At 44.1% G+C, this 23,146-nt stretch overlaps 1 protein-coding gene across 6 annotated transcripts in view; it reads right to left on the reverse strand.

Annotated features, from left to right (window-relative positions):
• Nucleotides 1-23,146, reverse strand: part of pak4 (p21 protein (Cdc42/Rac)-activated kinase 4) — a 99,855-nt gene that overhangs the window by 7,297 nt on the left and 69,412 nt on the right. For all 6 annotated transcript variants that reach the window (XM_052044181.1, XM_052044179.1, XM_052044178.1 and 3 more), the window contains 6 exons: nt 12,710-13,456; nt 8,235-8,684; nt 5,134-5,267; nt 3,937-4,063; nt 1,520-1,645; nt 410-544 (listed from right to left, as the gene is read on the reverse strand). In XM_052044181.1, coding sequence (XP_051900141.1) covers nt 410-544; nt 1,520-1,645; nt 3,937-4,063; nt 5,134-5,267; nt 8,235-8,684; nt 12,710-13,456 — 1,719 coding nt within the window. The remainder of the gene's footprint in view (nt 1-409; nt 545-1,519; nt 1,646-3,936; nt 4,064-5,133; nt 5,268-8,234; nt 8,685-12,709; nt 13,457-23,146) is intronic.

Below are 23,146 nucleotides of genomic sequence, written 5' to 3' on the forward strand. Positions count from 1 at the left end.
TTCGGGTCAGGACCCTTCAGTCCTGGATACAAGTCCTGACCCAAAACGTCGACCGCCTTCTTTTCTCCACGGATGTTTTTAAATCCACCCAAGAGAACAGAAGGGACCAGAGTTTACCATTTTGTCCAAATGATTGCAGCTCCATCAATGCAGAACTCTCCCACTGGTGTCAGCCCAGATTTTTGTGCTCAGGGTCTCCTGAATGTTGCTGGAAGCGGTGACCTACTGACCCACAAGTGAGGGAGCACAAACCAGAGTTACAGGAGATGATCTAACAACACAATCCATTCTTGTAATTGGTTAATTCACAGGTGATAAGGACACAGAACCCACTACTTTGAAAGACGCAGCTAATACTTGGATTGTATTAAATAAATCACTTGGGCCAATGCATGGTGCAACACATTACCTTCTGACCATTTTTCAGTTTGGGGGGCAGATTATCCCGTATCATTTTCATGGCCTTCAGTGGAGGTTCATTGAAGTAAGGGGGCTCCCCATCAACCATCTCTATTACCATTATACCCAGAGACCAGATATCCACCTGCAAACAAAGGCAGAGGTCACTTGCGAGGTGAACAGCACTTAAACCATTTTCACCCACTTCCCCGCAACTAACAAAATTGACAGAAGCCATTCAGAAAAGTTTTCAGAATGTGAGGTACCGGTTATGTAGCTCTGATGTTACAAGCTAAGCAGAACAGCAGCAGTGTTCACATAATAAGTTACAGGTTAAAGATTCCTTCTCTTCCCACCTCACTCTCAAAACATGAATCGGTACATCCTCACTAATTCCTCCCTGGCCCCAACCTGAATACTGAAAGGCCTGGATAGAGTGGACATGGAGAGGAGAGGACCCATTAGGAGGGTCTAGGACCTGAAGGCACAGCTTCAGAATAAAGGGATGTCCCTTTAAAACTGAGATGAGGAGGAATTTCTTCAGCCAGAGGGTGGTGAATCTGTGGAATTCGTTGCCACAGAGGGTTGTGGAGGCCAAGTCATTGGGTGTACTTAAGGCAGAGATTGCTAGGTTCTTCATCGGTGAGGGGGTTGAGTTGATCGGTGATCGGGAAAGTTAATGCAATCATTCTTTCTACATGCTGTCTTTGCCTCTGGAAACAATGGATCACGCTTGGGGATTTGACTTTGAGAAGCCAGTGCTCACACCTAGACGTGAAAATCATGAATATTTTTTCCTCCTCCCCTGCCTGGAGACAGAGGCCAATAGAGCACTGGATGGGACTACTCCTACTCGGCAGAGATCAGAGGTACTCTTGGGCAGTGCGTCTTACTGCTGAAATGTGTGGTTTATTTCCTCAGTGGGGCACCAAGGATTCTATTGCGTTACTGTCTTTAACTGGGCAAATTACAATTGCTGCAAATCCAATTCTGTACATGTCTGGGACTGCAAGATCAGTGCTCAGCTGTACTTTGCTGCATTTTTGCAAACTCTAATGTCCTTTTTTGAAATATCAGTTTCTGACAAGGATAAACAAGATTAGGAAAAGCACAAAGTTACCTCTGGTCCATATGGCAACCGGGAGATCAGCTCTGGCGCCATCCAGTAAGGCGTGCCCACCAGAGACTTGCGCCTTGGGACGTCCTTTGATACCTGGGCACAGAACCCAAAGTCTGAAAGCTTCACCTTAAAGACAAATGGAAAGTATGGGAGTCAGTTTGTATCTATTTCCAAATCCAGTCAAATTGTAGTGATGGTAATATACGGGTGTGGGAGTGGAATAATCATTGTTAATGCAATCATTCTTTGTATATCCTTTTTTTAAAACTAGTACAGGAAAGATTTCATTCCTTAAATTATTATTTTTGAAGTTTCTTTAATTCCTTCTTCTTTTGCCCTCCTGCTGGAAACTGTTCTCTACAGGTCCATAAAGGGCTGTCTGTTTACCAAGTTAGGCAGAGGGAACATTGTAAGCACTTGGATCCCAATGCTGGACAGTCAATTTGTAGGCTGGTTTCTCATTTGTAATGAACTCAAAATAAAATGAATGTACCAACATGCTGGAAGGCTGTCAGTGATTGCAGAAACCATTAGACCATGGGAAGGATGTGTTTTTGATCTTGAATCAACATAAATGTCAAAAAGAAAGAAACCCTGACTTCATAACTCTGCGAATTCAAACACGGCAAACTTCCAGCTTCTGCAAGATGAGAAATCTCAACTCTGCCAATGATACTATGCAGTACCTCACATGACCACGAAGGGGCACTCACACCCAACTCAAACAAGTAGCTGTGCTCAGAAATAAGGGCTCCATAATTTTTGAGTTCACAAGATCACAAGACAAAGGAGCAGAAGTAGGCCATTTGGCCCATCGAGTCTGCTCCATGAGCTAAACTAAAACGATTCCTATCTATTTTGTTATTTAGAGTACACAGAATCATTCCCTTTAGTAACTAGTCAAAGATAAGCTGAACTGCATCATCAGGGATTCAGGGAAATATTTCTTGTCCACGTGGCTCCTGGAACTTCAGAAAACCTTGCAGGCAACAGCATGAGTCCATTGGACAATTAGGGATGGACCTCCTGCTGTGCATTTTCCGTACTGCTGCATGCACAGCAGTGCAACCCTGCTTATTGGCAAATCACAGCCCAAAATACATAAAAAGGAGGCAGGAGAAGTAAGAGGAGCTAGGGTGAATGAGGGGAGGAGAGCCAGAGCCCACAGAGGAAAAGAGTGCACAAGTGTACAAACGTGAGAGATAGCATACAAAAGAGAACAGAGTGCATAAGAGAAGAGGACACATTGGAGATGGGGGTGATACACGACAGTGAGAGGGAGAGAGGGCATGCTATACGAAAACTAGCCTCCCTTCTATGAACTTTTCTTGCTGCCTCAGAAAAGCAGCCAGCATAATCAAAGACCCCTCCCCCACCCTGGTCATTCTCTCTTCTCCCCCCTCCCATCGGGCAAAAGATACAAAAGCTTGAAAACACGCACCACCAGGCTCAAGGACAGCTTTTATTGCGTTGTTATAAGACTCTTGAATGAATGTCTAAGTACTTTAAAAATGAACTCTTGACCTCACAATCTACCTCATCATGGTCCTTGCACCTTATTGTCTCTCTTCACTGCATTTTCTCTGTAACTATAACACTATATTCTGCATTTTGTCATTGGTTTTCCCTTGTACTACCTCAAAGTACTTATGTTTTGAAATGATCTGTATGGATGACATGCAAAACTAAGTTCTTCACTGTAATTCGGTACGTGACAATAATAAACCAATTCCATTCCAATTCCACACGTACGGAGATACAATGAAAAGCTTTAGTTTGCGTGCCATCCAGACAGATCATTCCATACACAAGTACATGGAAGTAGTGCAGAAGGAAAAAAATATAATAGGTTGTAATCCCTCACTGTATCTCAGTATATGTGACAATAATAAACCAATATTCCAATATTGAAAGAGCACATGAATGAGACTGGAGATTTCAGGACCTCGAATGACCAGTTTCTGTGGTACAGGAGGGGGCAAGGAGGTTCCCACTGTAAGGTGCTTGCACTGCAGCGGGGGAGCAAGGACCAACATGGCTCCTGCTCACAGGTTTGGCCACACCCATTAATTAGGCCTATGGTTCAAGAACAGCCCATTTAGAGATGGCCCTGACAATCAGTGTATAGAAATACACACCCCCTTTTGTGAATATTTTAACAGGAGTTAGAAGAACAGAGAGGAAGACATTAGTTGAGATGGTCAGACATGAGGCAGTAAGATGATCATAAACAAAATGAAACTTATCCCAGTCTGTCTTGGTATAATGTGGTCCCAATCATTTAATCACATTATCTTGTGTAGGATAAAATGATTTACACTGGCATTAGCAAAGATAGGAGGGGCATCATAATTCAAATAAGACTGCAAGAACATAGTTTCTTTCAGACATCCACTGAGTTTGATTCTCACACCTACCCTTCCGTCATGGGTTAAGAGAATGGAGTCGCTCTTGATGTCTCTGTGAATCACCCCTTGTGCATGGAGGACTGCCAAACCCTTTAGCACAGATAAGCAGACTGTAGCTATCTGTTCTTCGTTCATCCTGTGGCACAGAATTTAACAGTCATCATCAGGTATCTACTATCTGTAATCTCTTCGTAATTTAGAGCGAGGAAGGTTCCCTTGCCCAATTACTTTCCTTATTGTAACAACAACTCTGACATCTAGTGCGAAATGTTATAGTTAAGTACAATAGATGAAAGATCTGCTTCAAAGAAAAACAGCCTGTTTTTATTCAGAACTACTGAATCCAGATGCATTATTATTCAGAGTGCAGTAACCATTTATGCTTTGTGTATAAATTTTTTAAATTTGAGAGCAAGGGCACTCTGCTTCCCTCCCCTTTTCAGAGAATACACGGAGGCCACCATTCAGCCTATCGTGCCTCTTGTGTAACCCTGGAAACTTTTTCTTTAAATCTCCTCTCGATTTCCTTTTGAAAGTTGGTGCTGAAGCCAAGCTCTGGGCACAAGCCATTTGAGACCAGTCAACTGCCCACGCTACTGAGAGAGCTGATGAGAGATGAACAAGACAGCCCAGAGATACGGGGGGGATTTTGCTCCCCCCGTATCCTCTCCCTCTTTGAGTACCTGACCTTAATGCAGTGTCTCCTTGAAATGACAAAGAACTCAGCTGCAGTGAGTGCTGTGTATCACAACTGTGAGTGCAACGCTGTTGGATCATGCATCAAACCATCTGTTAGTGCTCAAAAAGATTTGCGTTTCTATAGCAACTTCCACATCCCTTTCAGAGAAGTCCAAAGTACTTTACAGTCAGTGAAGTACTTTTAAATATAGACACTGTTGTAATGTAGGAGACACAGTAGCTGGTTTGTGCTCAGCAAGCTCTTCCAAATAGCGATACAATAATGAGCACAGTAGAAACTTTAACAGAGGGGCAAAGACTATTTAACTTGCTATTCTTTTGAAGAGCACAATAGGATCTTTAATGTCCATCTGAGGGGGCAGAAGGGGCTTCCAATTAATACCCCATCTGAAAAATCAGTGCAGCACCCTCTCAGTACACCACTGAAGCATCAGCCTAGGCTTTGTGTTGAAGAATCTGAGAGTTTTTGAAACTCTGAATCTCAGTCGACACAACTCTGATCCATACCTGGTATGTGTTACGATGTCAGTCAGTGCTCCTCCTTCCAGGAATTCCATCACCACCCATAGCTCATCATCCACTAGATAGCTGTTGTACATCTCCACCACATTTTCATGGTGGTAGTCTCGCATTATCACAACCTGCAGAGGGGAAGAGACAAAAAAAAAATGCTGGTCATTGCTGCTTCAGCAATTACCTTCCTGTGCCTCATACAGAGAACTCAGCCACAATCGACAGAGGCCATCTCTCATACAGGGATTAATTGGCCGTAACACAGTTGTTTGTATTACCATAGCTACACAAATGGCTGGTTAATCCCCAACATGTTTTGAGGTGTTTCCATATGGGAGTTTTAAAGAGACAACTGTATCGTTTTGCACCTTTGGGTTAGAATGTACGGGGTAAGTCACTTCCTGTTGACAAGTAACACAGGAATGGAACACACATCACAGCATCGAAGGCCATAGTCGCCTTGTGTTTGAGGCACTGTGTGAGCACCTTACGGTGCAACCTTACCATGGAAACGTTGTGAAACTGAACTCATTAAATCTGAGACTAGCTGACTCAGTTGCAGTCCAAGATTACGTGCAGTTTATACCACAATAGATCATCTGGCCTACTTGATCCCTGTTGAAGTTAATGCTCCAAACGAGCCTCCTCCCGACCTAAACACGAGATTTTGCAGATGCTGGAATCTGGAGCAATACACACAAATACTGGAGGAACTCAGCAGGTCAGGCAGCATCTATGGAGGGAAATAAACAGTCGACATTTTGGGCCAAGGCCCTTCACCAGTCCTGATGCAGGGCCTCAACTCGAAATGTCAACTGTTTATTTCCCTCCATAGATGCTGCCTGACCTGCTGGGTTCCTCCAGCATTTTGTGTGTGTGGCTCCTCCCAACCTACTTCCTCTCATCCCTCCCTTTGAATGCTTCCAGATTACTTGCCTCTACTGTGGTCGTTAGTTCCACTTTTCTAGCCCTTCAATGGGTGTAGGTTTCCTTTGAATTTTTTCTCATTTGTGCCCTCCACGGGGAGCTTTCAATGGAAAAATAGATTATACGAAGCACCAACACCTCAGCACCTGTTCTGAACCAAGCCTGTGGTACCAGGGAAAGGCCACACACACATCTTCACTGCTGGCAGTGGGACACCAATAGCATCCCAGTGTGCTAGGAATACAGTGGGGGGGGGGGGAGGGGGGGGAGGGTGGGGGGAGGAAAGAAAGAGGATGGTGACAGTTGGGGGGAGGAGAGATGAGGAATAGAAACGCCAGAGTTATCTCTTCCACTCTGAAGAGGAGCTGATGCTTTCTCCAGTGAAACTGCCTGAACTCAAGGCCAAGACTTGTATAGGAAGGCGGGCAAATTGGGCAAGGAGTAGGGGTGGGAAGGAAGAGGGTTGTTTGTACATCTGCCCCCAGCAACTGTGCCAGTGACCTGAAGAACATTGTATGCCCAGAGGGACTGCCATCAGCTGTTGCACTTGTGCTCTGGTCAGAGACAGCTGGTGTGAAGCTGGTATCAGGATTAGTTTCACCAAGTGAACACCAGAAGCATTGCAAGTGCATTTTTCAGCCAGGAACTCTACACAAATGCTTAAGCCAGCCTCAGATCTATTATATTCCATTCACGTTATTTTTCTTGAACTGTTCAAATTCCCACAGGTCCTGCCATTTCTGATGGAGCAGCCTCCGTGATGGTTTTCACTAATGAACAAGCATTGTGCTCCCATTATCCTCATTAAATACCAGGTAAAGCTCACTAGCCAAAACCAATTAATACAAAACCATTCCTGTTTATATGAGCACCACTTCCTCCAAATACAAGGAAACTATTTCACTTGAGTGATTAAGTTTACTCCAGCATTTAATTTGCCCCAAATCCCAACAATCCAACTCCCACTGCTCTGTCTAGGAGGGTTAGGGTATTGTACCAAATTGGATCTAAATCAGGTCATGGGAATATTCCAGGTTTGGTCTTGCTCAGGGAGCAGTGAGGAGTACTTCAGTTGCTTTGTACCTGGGTGAAAGGGGATGGGTGGGAATGAGCACCTCGGCTGTGATTCTTTCTCCTCACTGCAAGTCAGAACGTGTCTGAGGGCTGGGCAGGGCTGGGAATTCCCTGCATTGTCAAACAACCCTCTCTTCACCTCCATAAACTGCTCAGCAGAAGGAACAACAGAAAGCAAGGGAACTGAACGTACCTGCCTATGCAGTGAAATAGGAGTGGGGGTGGGGGGAAGAGAGAGTGAGAAAGAGGGAGGGGGGAGAGAGAGAGAGAAAGAGGGAGAGAGAGACGGGGGGGGAGAGAGAGACACGAGAGGGGGGAGAGAGAGAGAGACGAGAGGGAGGGGGGAGAGAGAGAGAGAGACGAGAGGGAGGGGGGAGAGAGAGAGAGACGAGAGGGAGGGGGGAGAGAGAGAGATACGAGAGGGAGGGGGGAGAGAGAGAGAGACGAGAGGGAGGGGGGAGAGAGAGAGAGACGAGAGGGAGGGGGGAGAGAGAGAGAGAGGGAGGGGGAGAGAGAGAGAGAGAGAGAGAGGGAGGGGGGAGAGAGAGAGAGAGAGACGAGAGGGAGGGGGAGGGAGAGACGAGAGGGAGGGGGAGGGGGAAAGGGAGAGACGAGAGGGAGGGGGAGGGGGAAAGGGAGAGACGAGAGGGAGGGGAAGGGAGAGACGAGAGGGAGGGGGAGGGAGAGAGAGACGAGAGGGAGGGGGAGAGAGAGAGAGACGAGAGAGAGAGAGAGAGAGACGAGAGGGAGGGGGAGAGAGAGAGAGACGAGAGGGAGGGGGAGAGAGAGAGAGAGAGAGAGAGAGGGAGAGAGAGAGAGAGAGACACACACACACACACACGAGGGGGAGGGGGGAGAGAGAGTAAGTGAATGTAAGAGAGAATATTAGCAGAAGTCCAATAGACTACAATATTAAAAGTAACATGGGCAGGCTGGGAAGTTCACAGCAACCCGTTGTCTACCTACCATGTTTTGCTGACAGTTTGCTAGCAGCCATATGTGCCCCTCCCACCTGATTACACAGAGTTGTCGTCAGAATGTGCATGGGAAGTCTGACACTACAGGTGTTTTCCGATCCCAGTGGCCCTCCTTACCTCATTGAACAGCAGTTCCCTCCTCTGCTGCTTCCGCAGGTCCATTTTCTTCACAGCGACCAGCTTTCCTGAGCTCTTCACAGTGGCGATGCAGACAATGCCAGTTGAGCCTTCACCGATCTTAATGAAATTGTCCAGGTACGTCCTTGGGTCACCCGGATCCACCACCATCTGCAGGGCTGCTCTGAACTGCTCATGAGACACTCGCTGTGGCTCACGCTGGGGTGACCTAGAGTCTGGGGCTGGGGGCTGTGCTGGGTATGAAGCCAGAGAGCTGGGCTGCAGACCACGCGCCAGGTGCGTGTCAGAGGCATGAGGGGCCAAGCCCGCATGAGCTGGCTCAGCGTGGGCTGGTTTGAAGTGACCCTGCTCTGGTTTATTCACGCTGCTCTTTGTAGCATTGGATCCATTGTGCCTGACGTCGTGAGGTACTCCCACCCGAAGGTCAACCTTTACACAGAGGGAGAAAGCAATGGGACAGCAGGTCAGAGGAAACAGATCACATCTATTACAGCTATGTACAGCTAATGCCCATTGAGCCTCAACTAAATGGTTACTGCATTAACATCAGAAGATTCTGCACATTGACACCAATAGATGGGAGAGTGGGAGAGACCTGGGAGGGGAGGGGAAGGGGAGGGAGGGGGAGGGAGGGAGGAGAGAAGGGGGGGGAGGTACAGACAGACTGAAAAGACAACAAGGAAAACTGATCGTCTCCAATGTAAAGGACTTGTTACTGCCGACAGTCCTTGTACAATGGGACTCTGAATGTATCCACTTCCACCAGGGACAGACAGACACAGTCAGCATTACTTCACTTGTTTTACATGGCACAACATGCTTTTACCTGATAAATTTACAAATACAAAACTTTACCCCAGTGCAACACAGCTCACAACACGATGAATCAAACCCTTCTCCTTTCACTCAGTGAAGTTGTGCAAGCCTGACACCATCCTTCCCACTCCCTCGCCCCTCCCTCAGACTGACTGGCCAAACATGTCACCATGCCTCAAGACAACCACCGTGCAATACCAGAGGTACTCATGCAGACACATGATTACAGGGCAAAGGCCCAACTGGCCTCACTTTGTTCAATCCACCATCTCCCATCATTCAGTTCCTTAGCAATCCCCATTCTTCTGACTCAACTAACAGACTAAAGGGGGCCATCAGGCCTATCGAGCCTGCAATGGTTGTCTGAAAGTACCCTCCCCCCCACCTCGGTTACTGTGATCTGCCGTCTCTTGGGAAGGAGAAGGAGGAAGTCGAGTTTCCAGACTACAACCACACCTGGTGAGGTTGGTTAACTGTGGCAGAGCTGACCATACATCTGTGTGGCAACGAGGGGATGTCAACTTATTTTCAAGGGGGAGCTGTAAAAACACACCAGTCTAGGCCTTATTCTGCTTTAAAAAGTGTGTCTTGCCACATCCCCAGGGTCTAATAAAATATAATGCAAGAACAGGAGCCAGAGTACAGGTAGGTGTTCAACCACGCAACCCTGCTCCACCATTCAATCAGAACATGGCTAACACTTGATTAGTGCCTTGTCTATTCTTCTGCCCTGTCCCAATATTCAGATCCCTTTGGTACCCAATAACCTATCAGTAGGCTTGAATATACTTCATGACTGAACGTCCACCACTTTCAGAGATAGAAAATGCCAACATTTCTCCACTGCTTGAGAATTTCTGACCAAAAGAGCCAACCCTATGCTGAGATGACACCTCACAGCCAACACCTCACCAAGCCCTTTCAGCACCTCCTATTTAAATGAGATAACCTTTCATTCTTCCAAAGTTCAGGGAGAATGTCAGAATTACACACATCTCTCCCAACAGGGCAAACCCTCAATCAAGGAATCGATCCAGCTGGTAAGATAAGAAAGAGGCATAAAAGTGAACCACTGGTTTGGTCTTTAGGTGGGGAGACAGAGAGCGAGACAGGCAGAGAGAGACAGGCAGAGAGAGACAGGCAGAGAGAGACAGGCAGAGAGAGACAGGCAGAGAGAGACAGGCAGAGAGAGACAGGCAGAGAGAGACAGGCAGAGAGAGACAGGCAGAGAGAGACAGGGTATGGAATAGGGGTTGGGAGGAATTGGTGATTGGTGGTGGGGACAGCAGACAGGGCGAGGATGAAAGAGGAAGAAAAACTGAATGAGTGAAAAAGGAAAACCCAAACTCTGACAGCTGTTGCTGCAGCTCCCTTCTTGCATGACTCCATTAATTGCCTTTGCTGCACATCTTCCACCAACACACATGCTTTACTGCACACAATTCCCATCGAGCCCCAGCACACTCAAAGACCAAACAGAAAAGAAGATCAGGTATGCACCATGGTTGATAACATTTCTTCACTGAAATTTAACCTTCACCTTTAGCAGCATAAAACTTGGGTCAATTTAATGCTCTGATGTCACAGCAGGCATTGCATCATAAAGCAGCTTAACTGCCTCAGTATATCCAACTCAAGGAAAGGTACATCATCCCCTCAGGACTGGCACTGGGTGACAAGATAGTGGTGGCACTCAAGAGACGCTGTTACATCTCTGCAGGGAACACCAGCCAAAAGCTAGGAATGTCTGCACACAATTTATGGAAGGCAGGAGACAGGGAATGTCATGCAAGGTCCTTTCTTTTTTTTGGGAGAGGAATACTTGCATCTCCAAGGCATTTTCACAGCTGCAGGATATCCCAAAGTGCTTTAGAGCCAATGAGGTACTGAGCTCTGATGAAAGGTCATCAACCTGTACTGTTAACTGTCCCTTTCCCATAGTCTGCTGAGAGTTTCCAGCATTTATTCAGGAATTCCAGCTCCTTTGAAGTACTTTCATAGTGCAGTTGACAAAGGAAATGTAGAGCCAATCTTTGCACAGTGAGCTCCCACAAACAGCAATGGAAAAGTGCAGTCCTGCCAAGCGTTCATTGCAAAGGGAAAAGAAGGTGACTGTGAAGGATCAGAGGTTGCTCTGGGAAGGAATGCTTACTGGCTATTATAATCCATGTGGAAAGAACTATGGTTTGAAGGTAAAATTATTGGTCTTGGGCATTCCAGTTATGAAATGTTATTTATATGGCAAGAGGTAATTGAGAATCGTGATTAACTAATTGCATAGCTAAGCTCAAGTAAGACGTACTTATTCTCAGCATTCCTACACCAGCCCATCCACTGAGACAGGGAAAGTGGTGCAGAACAGAGTCTGGTTTATTATCACTGACATACGTCGTGAAATTTGTTGTTTTGTGGCAGCAGTACAGTGCAAGATGAAGATGTGCGGTGTATGGTGAATCTGCACATCACTGATCTGTCTTGTGCTATCGATCACGGAAAATTACAAAAGGCATCATTTGGGGCTTTCATGAAAAATTAATAAAACTGTACAATCCCCCTAGGATAAACTTCCGCAGGTTAGTTGTGAATATTAAGATTTCCTACAATCACAGTAGTCCTTTTCATGCGATTTTGAACAGCAAATTGGTGCTCAAAGCTTCACACCTATCTGAATTCATAAAGAAACAAAATACAGCCATTCAGCCACTGAAACATTCAGTAAGGTCATGAACGGTCTGCATTTTAATTTCACTTAGGCGCCCTACTTCTGCACCCTACCAAAACTTACCTTTACCTGATAAAAATCCATTAACTCAGTTTTGAAGATTTTACTTGACTCTAACCTTAGCTGCTTTATTCTGGGGAGAGGAGAGATCCAAGTCTCCACTGACCTTAGATGAAGAAGTGCCTCGTCACCACCCTGAGTGACCTGGCTCCAACTTTATGTCCTCTTGTTCTGGAGTCTTCTCCAAAGAAACTGTTTTTCTTTAACTACTTACCAACTCACTTTAATACCTCAGTTTGATCACCCCTTAACTGTTCTATGTTGGAGACATTACAAGCTTCGCCCATGTAACCTGTTCCTATGATTTAATTCTTTTAACTTAGGTTTCATTCAGTTCTATCTGCACAGTATGTCTTTCAATGCCTATGTATCCTTCCTAGGGCAGCTGTCCAGAATTGAACAAATTGCTCTAAATAGAACGTTACTACAGATTTATAATGGTTCCTTTATACAATGAGATGGACTATGACGTCATGATCTACCTTGTTGTGACCTTGCACCTTATTGCACTGCACTTTCTCTGTAGCTGTGACACTTTGTACTGTTATTGTTTTTACCTGTACTACCTCAAATGCACTCTGTACTAACTCAATGTAACTGCACTGTGTAATGAATTGACCTGTACGATCGGGTTGTAAGACAAGCTTTTCACTGTACCTCGGTACAAGTGACAATAATAAACCAATACATCCAACATATCTTCCACCGTTAATGGAACTTTCATATTCAAAGTGAATTGGACTATAATCCCACATTGAACTCTTTCTGACACAATTCTGCTTGCTTATTTAAATCAATAAAAACAGTAGTGAACAACTTTGAAGGGAGAAGGTGAGTTACGAAGTGCCATACAGACCTGGCTGTTGGTGCCTCTGTTTGCTCCGGCATCAGCCATCGGGTAAGTATTGAAGGGTCTCCCAGACTGATGCAGGCTCTTCAATGCTCCATCAGCATCAGGAACATTTGGAGAACGGATATTTGGGCCAGAGAGAGGCCGCTTGTCCCTTGGTGACTGCGGGCTGATCTCGCCGGTGTATGTGGATTTCGGCCTCTTGTCTGTGCCCTCGTTCTTCTCTCGCCTCGCTGAGCGCTCCTGCGAACTGGCAGGCTCATTGAAGCCAATGTGGTTCCCCTCCCGGTCACTTGGGTGGTCCCTCCTGCCATCCACCTTCTCGTGCAATTTGCTCCTGTGGTGATCGGGACGGGACTCCTTGTCACGGTGGTTGGGCCGGTTCGCCCCAGTCCTGCTCGGCTCCTGCCCCCTCGGCTGCTGTGGGTGAGCACGGCCATCGTCCCGTTCAGCGTTTCGGTTCCTGTGCCTGTCATCCCTCCCCTGGTCACGCTCATCCCTGGACTCCTGCTTTCCCCCCTCAGTTCTTGCCTTGTGGTGGTATCTGTCTAACTCAGATGGGTAGGTGCTCTTAGTGTGGCTGTCGTGCATACCGTTCTTGTGCACACCATCCTGCACCTGGTCCCGATGGAGCAGGGAAGGCGGGCTCCCTCTCCGCAGGGAGTTGGAACGAGTAACAGAAACATTCTCAAATTCATCCAGAAGCCAGTTCAGTGAGCCATCGATTCCAATTTTGCTTCCTCTAACAATGGCCTGAAGTAGAGAAGGGAAGAAAATATACATTTTAATTCACAGAAACGTTTATTGAGGAATTAATTGCTGAACAAAGCTTGTGGAAAACGCAAGTACAACCCAAGCTGTCACATTGTGCATTACTGATCATAGAGAGCATTGCAAAAGAGGTTAAACTGAGAAACTTTTGACCTTGGCGAATGGAAAATTCTTTGAGTGTGCTGGCCAATATTGTGTCTCAATCCACTTACAAGCTCTCATATGCTGCAGGAATAATACACCTGTTGGTGCCTTTGGAACTGCATGAATTACTTGAGGGAAGCTTTGAGGGTTCTATCTAAATACCTCTTTAAAAGCATCTGTTTGCTTCACCTGGGAATGATTTCTACAGTCCTACCGGTCTGTGCAGAGAAATTTCTTCTGAATTCCTTATTTGATTTACTTGTGACAATCTTGTATTTATAAGCCCTAGTTTTACATTCCTACAGAAATAGAATGACCTTCTTCCCTAAATCTTGGCTAGCAAACCCTTTCAGAATTTTAATTACCTTTATTAGCCCATCCCTCAGTCTAGTTTTTTTCTGGAGAAGAATCTCAGCCTAAACTGACAATTTACTATTACACCAATCATGCATTAGCTAAAAGGGCTTGACCCAGTAAAAACAATGTGCAAGTTGAACATCTATCATGGTCAAGCAGGTTTTTGTTTTAAAATCCCAGAGCAGGCTAAGCAAGCTTTTACATAGTTTTGACAACACCAGGATCAGCTATACTCCACATTCTTGCCCAGGATATGGGTTTGAACAGCCTGACATTTGTTCTAACTTGTAACAGCACCACCTGTGTGGCCCAGAGATTGAAATGCAGCCCACCTCATAACTCTTATCTCACCACTTTCTGATGCAATGAGATGTCCCAGTGGAATGCTGCACAGAAAAATCAGCCAACGGGCCCCTTTTACTTCTAACAGCCCACAGCTAGAATTAAACAGAAACCATTTACAATTTTCACCAGCTCAGTAGAATGTACTAAACATCAAACAAGCTGGAGGTCTTTGCTCAAAATAAAGGCTGGGGCAACCTGATGGAGTTCTTTAAGGTTATGAAAGGGTTTTGATATGGTTGGTGTTGGGGAGATGTTTTCACTTGTGCAAGAGGCCATAAATCCTAAATAGTAACCAATTAAGGAATTCAGGGAAACCCTGAGAGCAGAAGGATGTGGAAGTTGCACCCACAGAGATGAATAGTACAGATACACATCAGGGGAAGCTGTATAAACATGAGGAAGGTATGATGATAGTGTTGGATAAGAGGAAGCAGCCTCACATACAACAAAAACCTGATGGGTCAAATGGCCTCTTTCTGTACTATTAATATTTTGCAGTATACTTTGATTGGCGTCCAACATCAATGCTCACAATGCTGCGCAGTGCTGAAGGAGAGGAAGACTGTTTTACTACGTGGTCAGGGTAGTACTAAAAGCTCTAAATATTATTTCCCCCTCAACCAGTGCCACATAAAACATTAAAGGCTGAACTGTCAAACCTTGCAGGAGCCACAACGAGCACCGCTCTGAAAACCTCAGAAATCTTGCTGAGCTTCTGACTGAATTCACTGGGCTGATCCATAGGTGGACCTTGCACCATTTACCTATCATCGGCACATGGGAAAGGTCCTGTGATGTGCCCTTGTGTGTGGCAATGCCGTTAGCTCCTTGGTTTCACAGATGAATGACATGAAATCCTTGATGTTTCTCCACTGGTGTCTTTTTTGGAGGTGGCTTCATACCTACCACCCAACCCTGAAGGAGAACACAACAGAGGAACATCACTGGGTTTCCATGTTGATCATCTGAGAAGAGGAAGGCCTCAAAAGAAATGAAAATATTTGAACTATTAGGAGCAGCTTCCAGTTTCATTTAATAGTTTGTCCAAAATACCTCTGCCTTTTTAGCTGTTTTTTTGGGCAATGGGCACATAATGTTCATAAAATTCACTCCTATCCCTGTAGTTCCAGAGACCTGGGAATGGCCAAGATGTCTTCTTCAGCTAAAAGCTGCCAGCTACTACAAAATCTCAGCAGAGCCAGTTCACTGAGTAGTGGGTGCTGCCCATCAACACAAAGGGAGATTGTGCTGGCAAGTGAAAATTAAATAAACTGCAGCTACTGGAAATCCAAGATAAAAACACAAAATACTGGAAACAACAGGTCAGGGTGCATCAGTGGCAAGAGAAACAGAATTAACAATTCAGGACGAAGACCCTTATCAGGCCAGTCTGACAAAGGGTCTCCAACCTGAAACATTATTTCTCTTCCCACAGATGTGGACTGACCTGCTAAGGATTTTCAACATTTTTTGTTTTCATATTATATAGGAGATTCTACTGGAAGTCAATCACGTCAATGCCAGTCAGTGAGTCACATGACCTGCCCCAATCTGCCAATCATTTTTTTGCTATGGGACCTTGTGGTTAAATTTAGCTGCAGTATTTACCATCTTTCAAAAGCGAATCAATAAATGTGAAGTAACCAATGCTGATGGAGTAATATGTCCGTAAAAATTCTTTCTTTCCTCTCTCAACTGGAGCTACCAATGGTGTCATGATACTTAATCTGACAAAGACTCCATGTAGCGTATTGCTGCAGACAGGCAATCTACTGCCACAGAATCTAGAGAGGTTTCAGACTGTACCTTCAAAATCATGTGATTTGCAGTGATTGCGATTTCAGCCCAGGGGCAAAGTGTGGCTGCATTAAGGGTAGGGATAAGCTACTGAAGATTTCAGGGTGCATTATTTTATATAGATATTACCTGCCTCATGCATCTATGCAATCTGCACCAGTTTTCTGTTTAATAGATGATATACTAATTGCCGACAATCGATTGTATTTTAATCAAAAGCCAAATAACATTGCAGTCTAGTGCCTCCATAAAAATGGCGGTGAAGAGTTTTAATGGAAAATTGATCTCGTGTCGAAATACTGATCTTGCGGTGGCCCAAATTGCTTACATTTCAATAGCAAATAATTATTGCTGATAAACATTGCACAGGACGTTTTGTCCTTACAGCCACAAGTTACTCACACTAAATATCGACTGGTGTACAATCCGACCAAAAATAAGCAACAAGAAAATGAAGCTTGTTGCTAGCTGTGAAGGACAGTTTTTGTTCTGATTTTGCTGCAAAAAGAATTAGGAAATCAGTGCTTAAGCCCTGCTCTGTTCTTTCATATGCCACTATAAAGCCATGGAGTGCTTGGAAACTCAGAATGGGTGATGTTATATCTCTATATTTATTCTACAATGGGACAAGGGCATTGCTGCAAGGCAAGCCTTTAATGACCCTTCCTGAATGCCCTTGAGAAAGAGGGAAAACCATATTCTCGAACTGCTGAAGTTGTTGCGAAGGCACTTCCAGAGTACCATTATGTATGGTATTCCCATATTTAAACCCAGTGATGTTGGGGGGAGGGGGCAGGAATAGAGTTCTAAATCAGATGCTGTGCAGTTTGGAGGAGGACCTCAGGTGGAGGTGTTCTAATCTGTCTTTTGTCCTTGACCTTCTACAAGATAGAGATCAGAGATTTGGGATAAACTTTATATAGAGTCTTGACTAATTACCAGCATGCACTTGGCAACAGATGAAAACATTGATATCAAACTTTAGTAATAAGGGAACATGTAATTTTCAGAGACGTACAAAAGTAATGATTGTCCTCATTGTCACAAGTCATTTTTAGTTTTCTTCATATGCCTCCATCACTTCCCACTTAACCTCTGCAACCATCTTCACTCCTACCCAAGTCTGTATCCTCTGCTCTTCCAATGAAGAACTTCTCTCCCCTCCATCACTGGCAGCACAGCCCCATCACTCCAACTACCCTGCTGCTAAGCTAACGTACACTATTCCTTATCTCGGCATATTTGATATCATCACTTCATCACAGATGCAATCCCCATTCTGGTATCTGCAATCAATGTGTGTAACAGGAAACACCAAGAAAAGCTTCATAGATTTCTCAAAACAAGCCAATTCCTTAAACATCCTGAAAACTTTAAACCACAGTGCTCCAAAATATCCTTAATAAAGGTTACAATTACAATAGATTACAGTTTAAGATGCTGTATATTTCCTGTTTGTTTACCCTTCCATTTGACCCAACCACAATAAGGATTTATATTTCTACAGCACCTTTTACGATCTTGGGATGCCTCAAAGCATGAAGAACTTTTAAGGTGCAGGCTCTGTTGGGATGTAGGAAACACTGCTGCCAACTCTCCATAGCAAACTCCCACAAATCCTGATAGTCTAACTGAATGATGTTGGTTGAGTGATATTGACCAGGATTAACAGGACTGATGGATTTGGGAGCGGAGTGACATCTTTTACACTCACTTAAAAATGAAGTCAAAGCTCAAGATCTCATAAGGCAACAGTCCTATCAGTGTACCACTCCATCAGTAATTCTGCAGCCCCAGTCTAGGGACTCAAGACTCGAGTGGGGCTGGACTAACCAACTTCTCAGATTGAGTGCAAGATCCACTGAGCCACAGCACACAAAACTATGACAGCAGAATCCAGAAACCTAAACAATGCTGAGTTTTCAGCTGGATTTTCAGTCAAATAACCATTCAAGGCAAATCTTTGAAAGTCTTACTGCAATTTTGATTATAATTCCTAGCAATTTGCTTATTTGCTTTTTAGACTTTAATCACACTGCTATTACACTGGTCTTCACTTCAATGTGCTGGGGAGAGGGAAAGATGAAAAAATCAAATTGTAAACAAGGGGGAATAGATTAAGTTCTGAAGGGCATTATTAGTTCTGGGGGGGGGGGGGGGGGGGGAGTTGCCTTGAACAAAAAGTGAAAAGGTCTCTCATTTGGGTATTACAGATGAAGAAAATACCTGTTAAATACATTGCTGATCCCCCTTGGGGACCAACTACATTTACAGCAACTGTGATCAGAAGCAAAAATATAGATCAAGAAAGTGGCTGCACAAATGTAGCCACGGTAGAGTGCTGGTTTCCAGCTCCAGCCACCTAGGTTTGATCGTGACATCCAGTGTAGTCTGTGTTGAGTTCGCACCCCGTGGGTTTCCTCCGAGTTCTCTGGTTTCCTCTCACATCCCAAACATGTACAGATTGGTGAGTTAACTGGCCTCTAAATTGTGTCTGACAGAATTGTGGAGAGGATAAAACAGCGATGTGTAGATGGATGCTTGATGGTCAACATGGACTTGTTGGACCGAAGGGCCTGTTTCTGTGCTATATGATTTAAATGCCAACAGCACAGATACTTCTCTTGGGATTCAAAAGTTGAAAGTGGAAAACAGCTGTGGAAAAGCTTGACTGCATAACAAATATAAACTTAATACCACTGGATCACAGTCCCACTGCTCGTCAAGGGATCTCTGCTCACTGCTAAATGCACAGTCAGATTCTTTCCAGTTTTATATCCCCGAATCTTAGGTCTCCAGTCTGCAAAGGAATGTGACTGGAGTGACTACCGGACAGAAGATAAATAGGTTAGAGAGCAGCAGACACAGGCTCTGGTGCTCTGTTCAAATACTGATACCTCAGGACTAATTCCACCAAGTCAGGCTAAGATGTTGACATAGTTCACCATAACTTATTCTGTTGGGGGGGGGGGGGGGGAGGGGGGGGATGGGGTGAGATGAACTGGCACTAGAAGTCTATGTAGCCCTATTGTAACTGTGCAGGTTTTTCCAGTCAGAATGCCAAGATACTTGCAGTTCAACTAAACGTATAATGTTTTGACAAGCACTTTTACACCAATAATCAACCACCTGGATCAACTGTCTGAGTGGCGACATTACTCAACTAGTGAACTAGGGGTCTAGGCTGATAACCCTGATATGTAAGTCCTCATTAGGCAAAAGAGGGAATTTAAATTCATTTAATTAAATATATCTAGAAAGAAAATGTTAACAGGTGATTTTTGGAGGAAAAAAATGTCTTTTGGGGAAGGATTCTGTTGTCACCTGGCCTGGGGCTACTTGCAATTCCAGACCCACATATTACAGAGAAAACATCACTTCTCTGATCAGTTGCAGGGTCCAGCAGAGAAAGGCGGAACCTCATTCCTGCTATCACCCTGCAACCCGCTCATCAGAATCACTGCAGCACACTGCACCAGCAACAGCCCTGGTTTCTACTTCAGTGCTGTAAAAATATACGTAATGCTTGGTCCTTAGTTCTAAAGTGAAAGGTTTTCAGAGACGTTAATTCACATTTTGACCTATCTTAAAATCCACAGCAACAGGATAAATGATGTTCTCCAATTTTAGACAGTGTTATGTAAAAAATTATCAACACTTCCAATCAACACCCTGCATCACAGTCCCAATGCAGGGTTTTGACCCAAAATGTCAACAATTCCTGCACCCACCCCCAACCCATACAGATGCTGCTCAACCCACTGAGTTCCTCCAGCAGATTGTTTGTTGCTCCAGATTCCAGCACCTGCGGTCTCTCATGTCTTCTTAACTAATGAAATTATCACTTCAGCATTACAAGTTTTTTTTTAAAGACAACACCCCACATATTCTTTGTTCTGGTTGTTTCTGCTTAACCAAACGACGTTGATCTGGTTTTGGTTCTATAAGAGAAAGACCATAATATTTCAGCTGCTAATCCAATTTATTTAAACCGTAGCTCCCTTCACAAACTTCAGAGATTTCACTGTTACCCAGTCCAGCAGTAAGGCCGTGAAAGAAGGGCACACTGCTCCACACAGCAGGATAGGTGGATCTGACCAGGCTTGATCTGACCAGAATCTTGCTGGTAGCTCAGAAACACAGAGCCCACTTGGGAGGGACGGTGGTTCTTTGGTCCTGCCAGCTCATCAACTCTGCTCAGTGAGGCTGTTTCTCAAATCTCTGTTGATGAGGTTAGCTGTGGAACTCCACAGTATACATACTGAGTACCCTCAATCTGTATCTCTTGCACCAAAGGAATATAGACAACTTTCAATTCTATTAATTGGAGCACAGTGAACAATTCTACTCTCCATGTTATAAAAAGCTTAGTCACAAAAAGGTATAGAAAGGTTTATTTGAATGGTACTCAGGAGTTCCACTTCAAAGGGTTCTGTTGGGCTGTAGGGAACTGGGACTTGAAAAGATTGCAGAATTATGACAAGATGTCAATGTGAATATGACAAAAATCTTCAAGTGCTCCTAGATTAAAGCATTTATGTGTACTGTTTCTGTTGGCCTCAGTGGCAAGGGAATTGTATTCTGGCTTTGAGAAGTTATGCTAACCCCACTGATATTAAATATTAGTTAATACACATGGGCCATTCTAAAGCAAAAGGCAGAGGAGATGCTGCATCAGGTTTGACTCACATGCAATAAAAATGGAACTCAAACAATTCAATCAATATAAATCCTGTGGCCTCAATTATAAATGCTTAGCAGTACCTTTATGTATTACGGGCAAGCCTTTCTATTTACACAGAAAAAGAACATGGTATTCACAATGCAATCATCAAATTGGAAGTAGTACAGCATCAATCCCATGGGGCTTACTCATTCACTGTGAACCAAGGGCTATGGACAGCAGTACAATATTTCATTCAGTGTGCAATCTGGGCAGTGAGCCAGCTTGTAGTTAAGACAGCAGGCAGACTTACACAGGCAGCAAAACAGAGGTTTGGGTAAAGATGGGTTCAGGTGCAAATAACCCATCAATATTTAATACATTCAGAATAAAAAATGGCCACTTCAAGGAAAAATGGGGAACTGTAACTGTGAAGAGAGGCAATAATATTGCCGCTATAGATCTGGACAAGTTTAACATCTGGACAACGGACAAGTTTAAAGACATACCAGTATGCAAAAAAAAAGTGCTCCATAAAAACATCGTCACTGCCATCAGGCAACATTTTAAAACAAGGTGGTGAATATTCCACATCTGATTTACACAAGGAAAGAATTTACATAGCACCGCCTTGATTTTCTACAAATTTGTTTTAATGAGCCCAAGTTTAATGGCCTGAAATGGGCTCCCTGATACCTTTCAGGTTGTCCTGAAGTAAAGGATAGGGAAGGGAAGTGAAGTGCCAGGAAAGAAGCCAAAAAAGGTTAACTGTAAAGTCACAATTAAAAGCTTAAATGTGTAAAATATAATCTAGTTACACTCCCTGGGAGATGCCCAGCTTGGGATCTCCCAAAGGAACACAGTTGAATTTGCAAATTTCAGACATTCACTCACACCATGGTGCTACCTAATCACTGCACCAACATTGAAATACACCTGATACCAACATTTTTCTTTTGTATTATTGGTCTACATACCTTGCAGCACAATTTGTATTTATGCACAACTTTTAATAAGAAAATATTGTGCTCATCAGGAAGAATTTGATCCTGATATCAAAAGCATGTCAAAGAGTTAGGTTTTGATGAGCATCTAGGAGGAGGAGTGGGAAGCAGAGAGAGGCTGAGGGAGGGCACTGTGGCCAGACCCACCCCTCAAGGACTGCAGTGATTCAAGGCGACAACTCACCACCAGCTTCTCAAGGGCAACTAGTGATGGGCAATTAAAGCCCACATCCATTGAATGAATACATAAAAATAATTTAAAACAATCCCTGATTTAGGAGAGACAAGAGATTCTGCAGATGCTGGAATCTGCAGCAACACACACAAAGTGCTGGAGGAACTCAGCAGGTCAGGCAGCATCTCTGGAGGGAAATGAACAGTCAACGTCCCTTCATCAGGACCCAATCTAGATCCCAGATTAGGGTCTAGATGACTAACCTATGTTTGAAAAAGGTGAAATAAACTTTGATTCAGTGATTATCTGACTCAAAGCTTAAATGTGGATGTTGCTGGCTGTGATGGAATTTATTGTCCAAGCTCAATTGTCCTTGAACCAAGAAGCAGAACCAACATCATAGGTCTGGAATCACATATAGACTAGACTGGGTAAGGATGGCAGATTTTCTTCCCAGAAGGCCTGTGCCAATCAAATGAGATTTTATAACAATACTGCAGTTTCACGATTATATCAAGTCTAATATTTTTTTGTAATTCCAGGTTCAATTACTTAATTTAAATTCCACAGCTGCCATGGTGAAAAAGATGAAGGCTGCCATAATCTAGAAAAGTCAATAGGTTGGCTCTCAATGACCCCTATAAATTGTCCGCTGTTTATTGTCTTGTTCAACTGGAAGTTCTGAACCATGTTGAAGGGGTATCCAATAACATAAAAGTTATCCAATGAAGTCATAACTTTTACCCGTTGCTTAGATCCAAATTCAAAAAGGTGCCCATAAAAAGACACATTATCCAACCAGTTTTGTATCCAACTCTCTTCCCTGGAACTTTGCTGCATTTTCCAGAAAATGTGAGAAAAACGTGCCCATTTCTTTTCCAAAGGCATTACTTGAGCCTGTCATGGCTCAGGCAGTCAATGACTACATTATGGCTTTCACCCTCACAAGCTAGCAGTTCCTGATCTGATTTATGGCTGCAGGCAAAATGAACATAATTAAAAAGAAAGTTCTTTCCAATTTTGGTGCAAAATCAAACCAACCACAATTCAGTGAATACAAAGTCAACAATCCCTAAAGCATTTCCAGAGAATCACAACAACTGATTACTTTACAGTTTTGATTGGGGGGGGGAGGAAATGGATGGTAATTGGTAGTTGGTTTATTATTGTTACATGTACTGAGATAA

The sequence above is a fragment of the Pristis pectinata genome, chromosome 35 (assembly GCF_009764475.1).
Source record: "Pristis pectinata isolate sPriPec2 chromosome 35, sPriPec2.1.pri, whole genome shotgun sequence".
NCBI lineage: Eukaryota > Metazoa > Chordata > Chondrichthyes > Rhinopristiformes > Pristidae > Pristis > Pristis pectinata.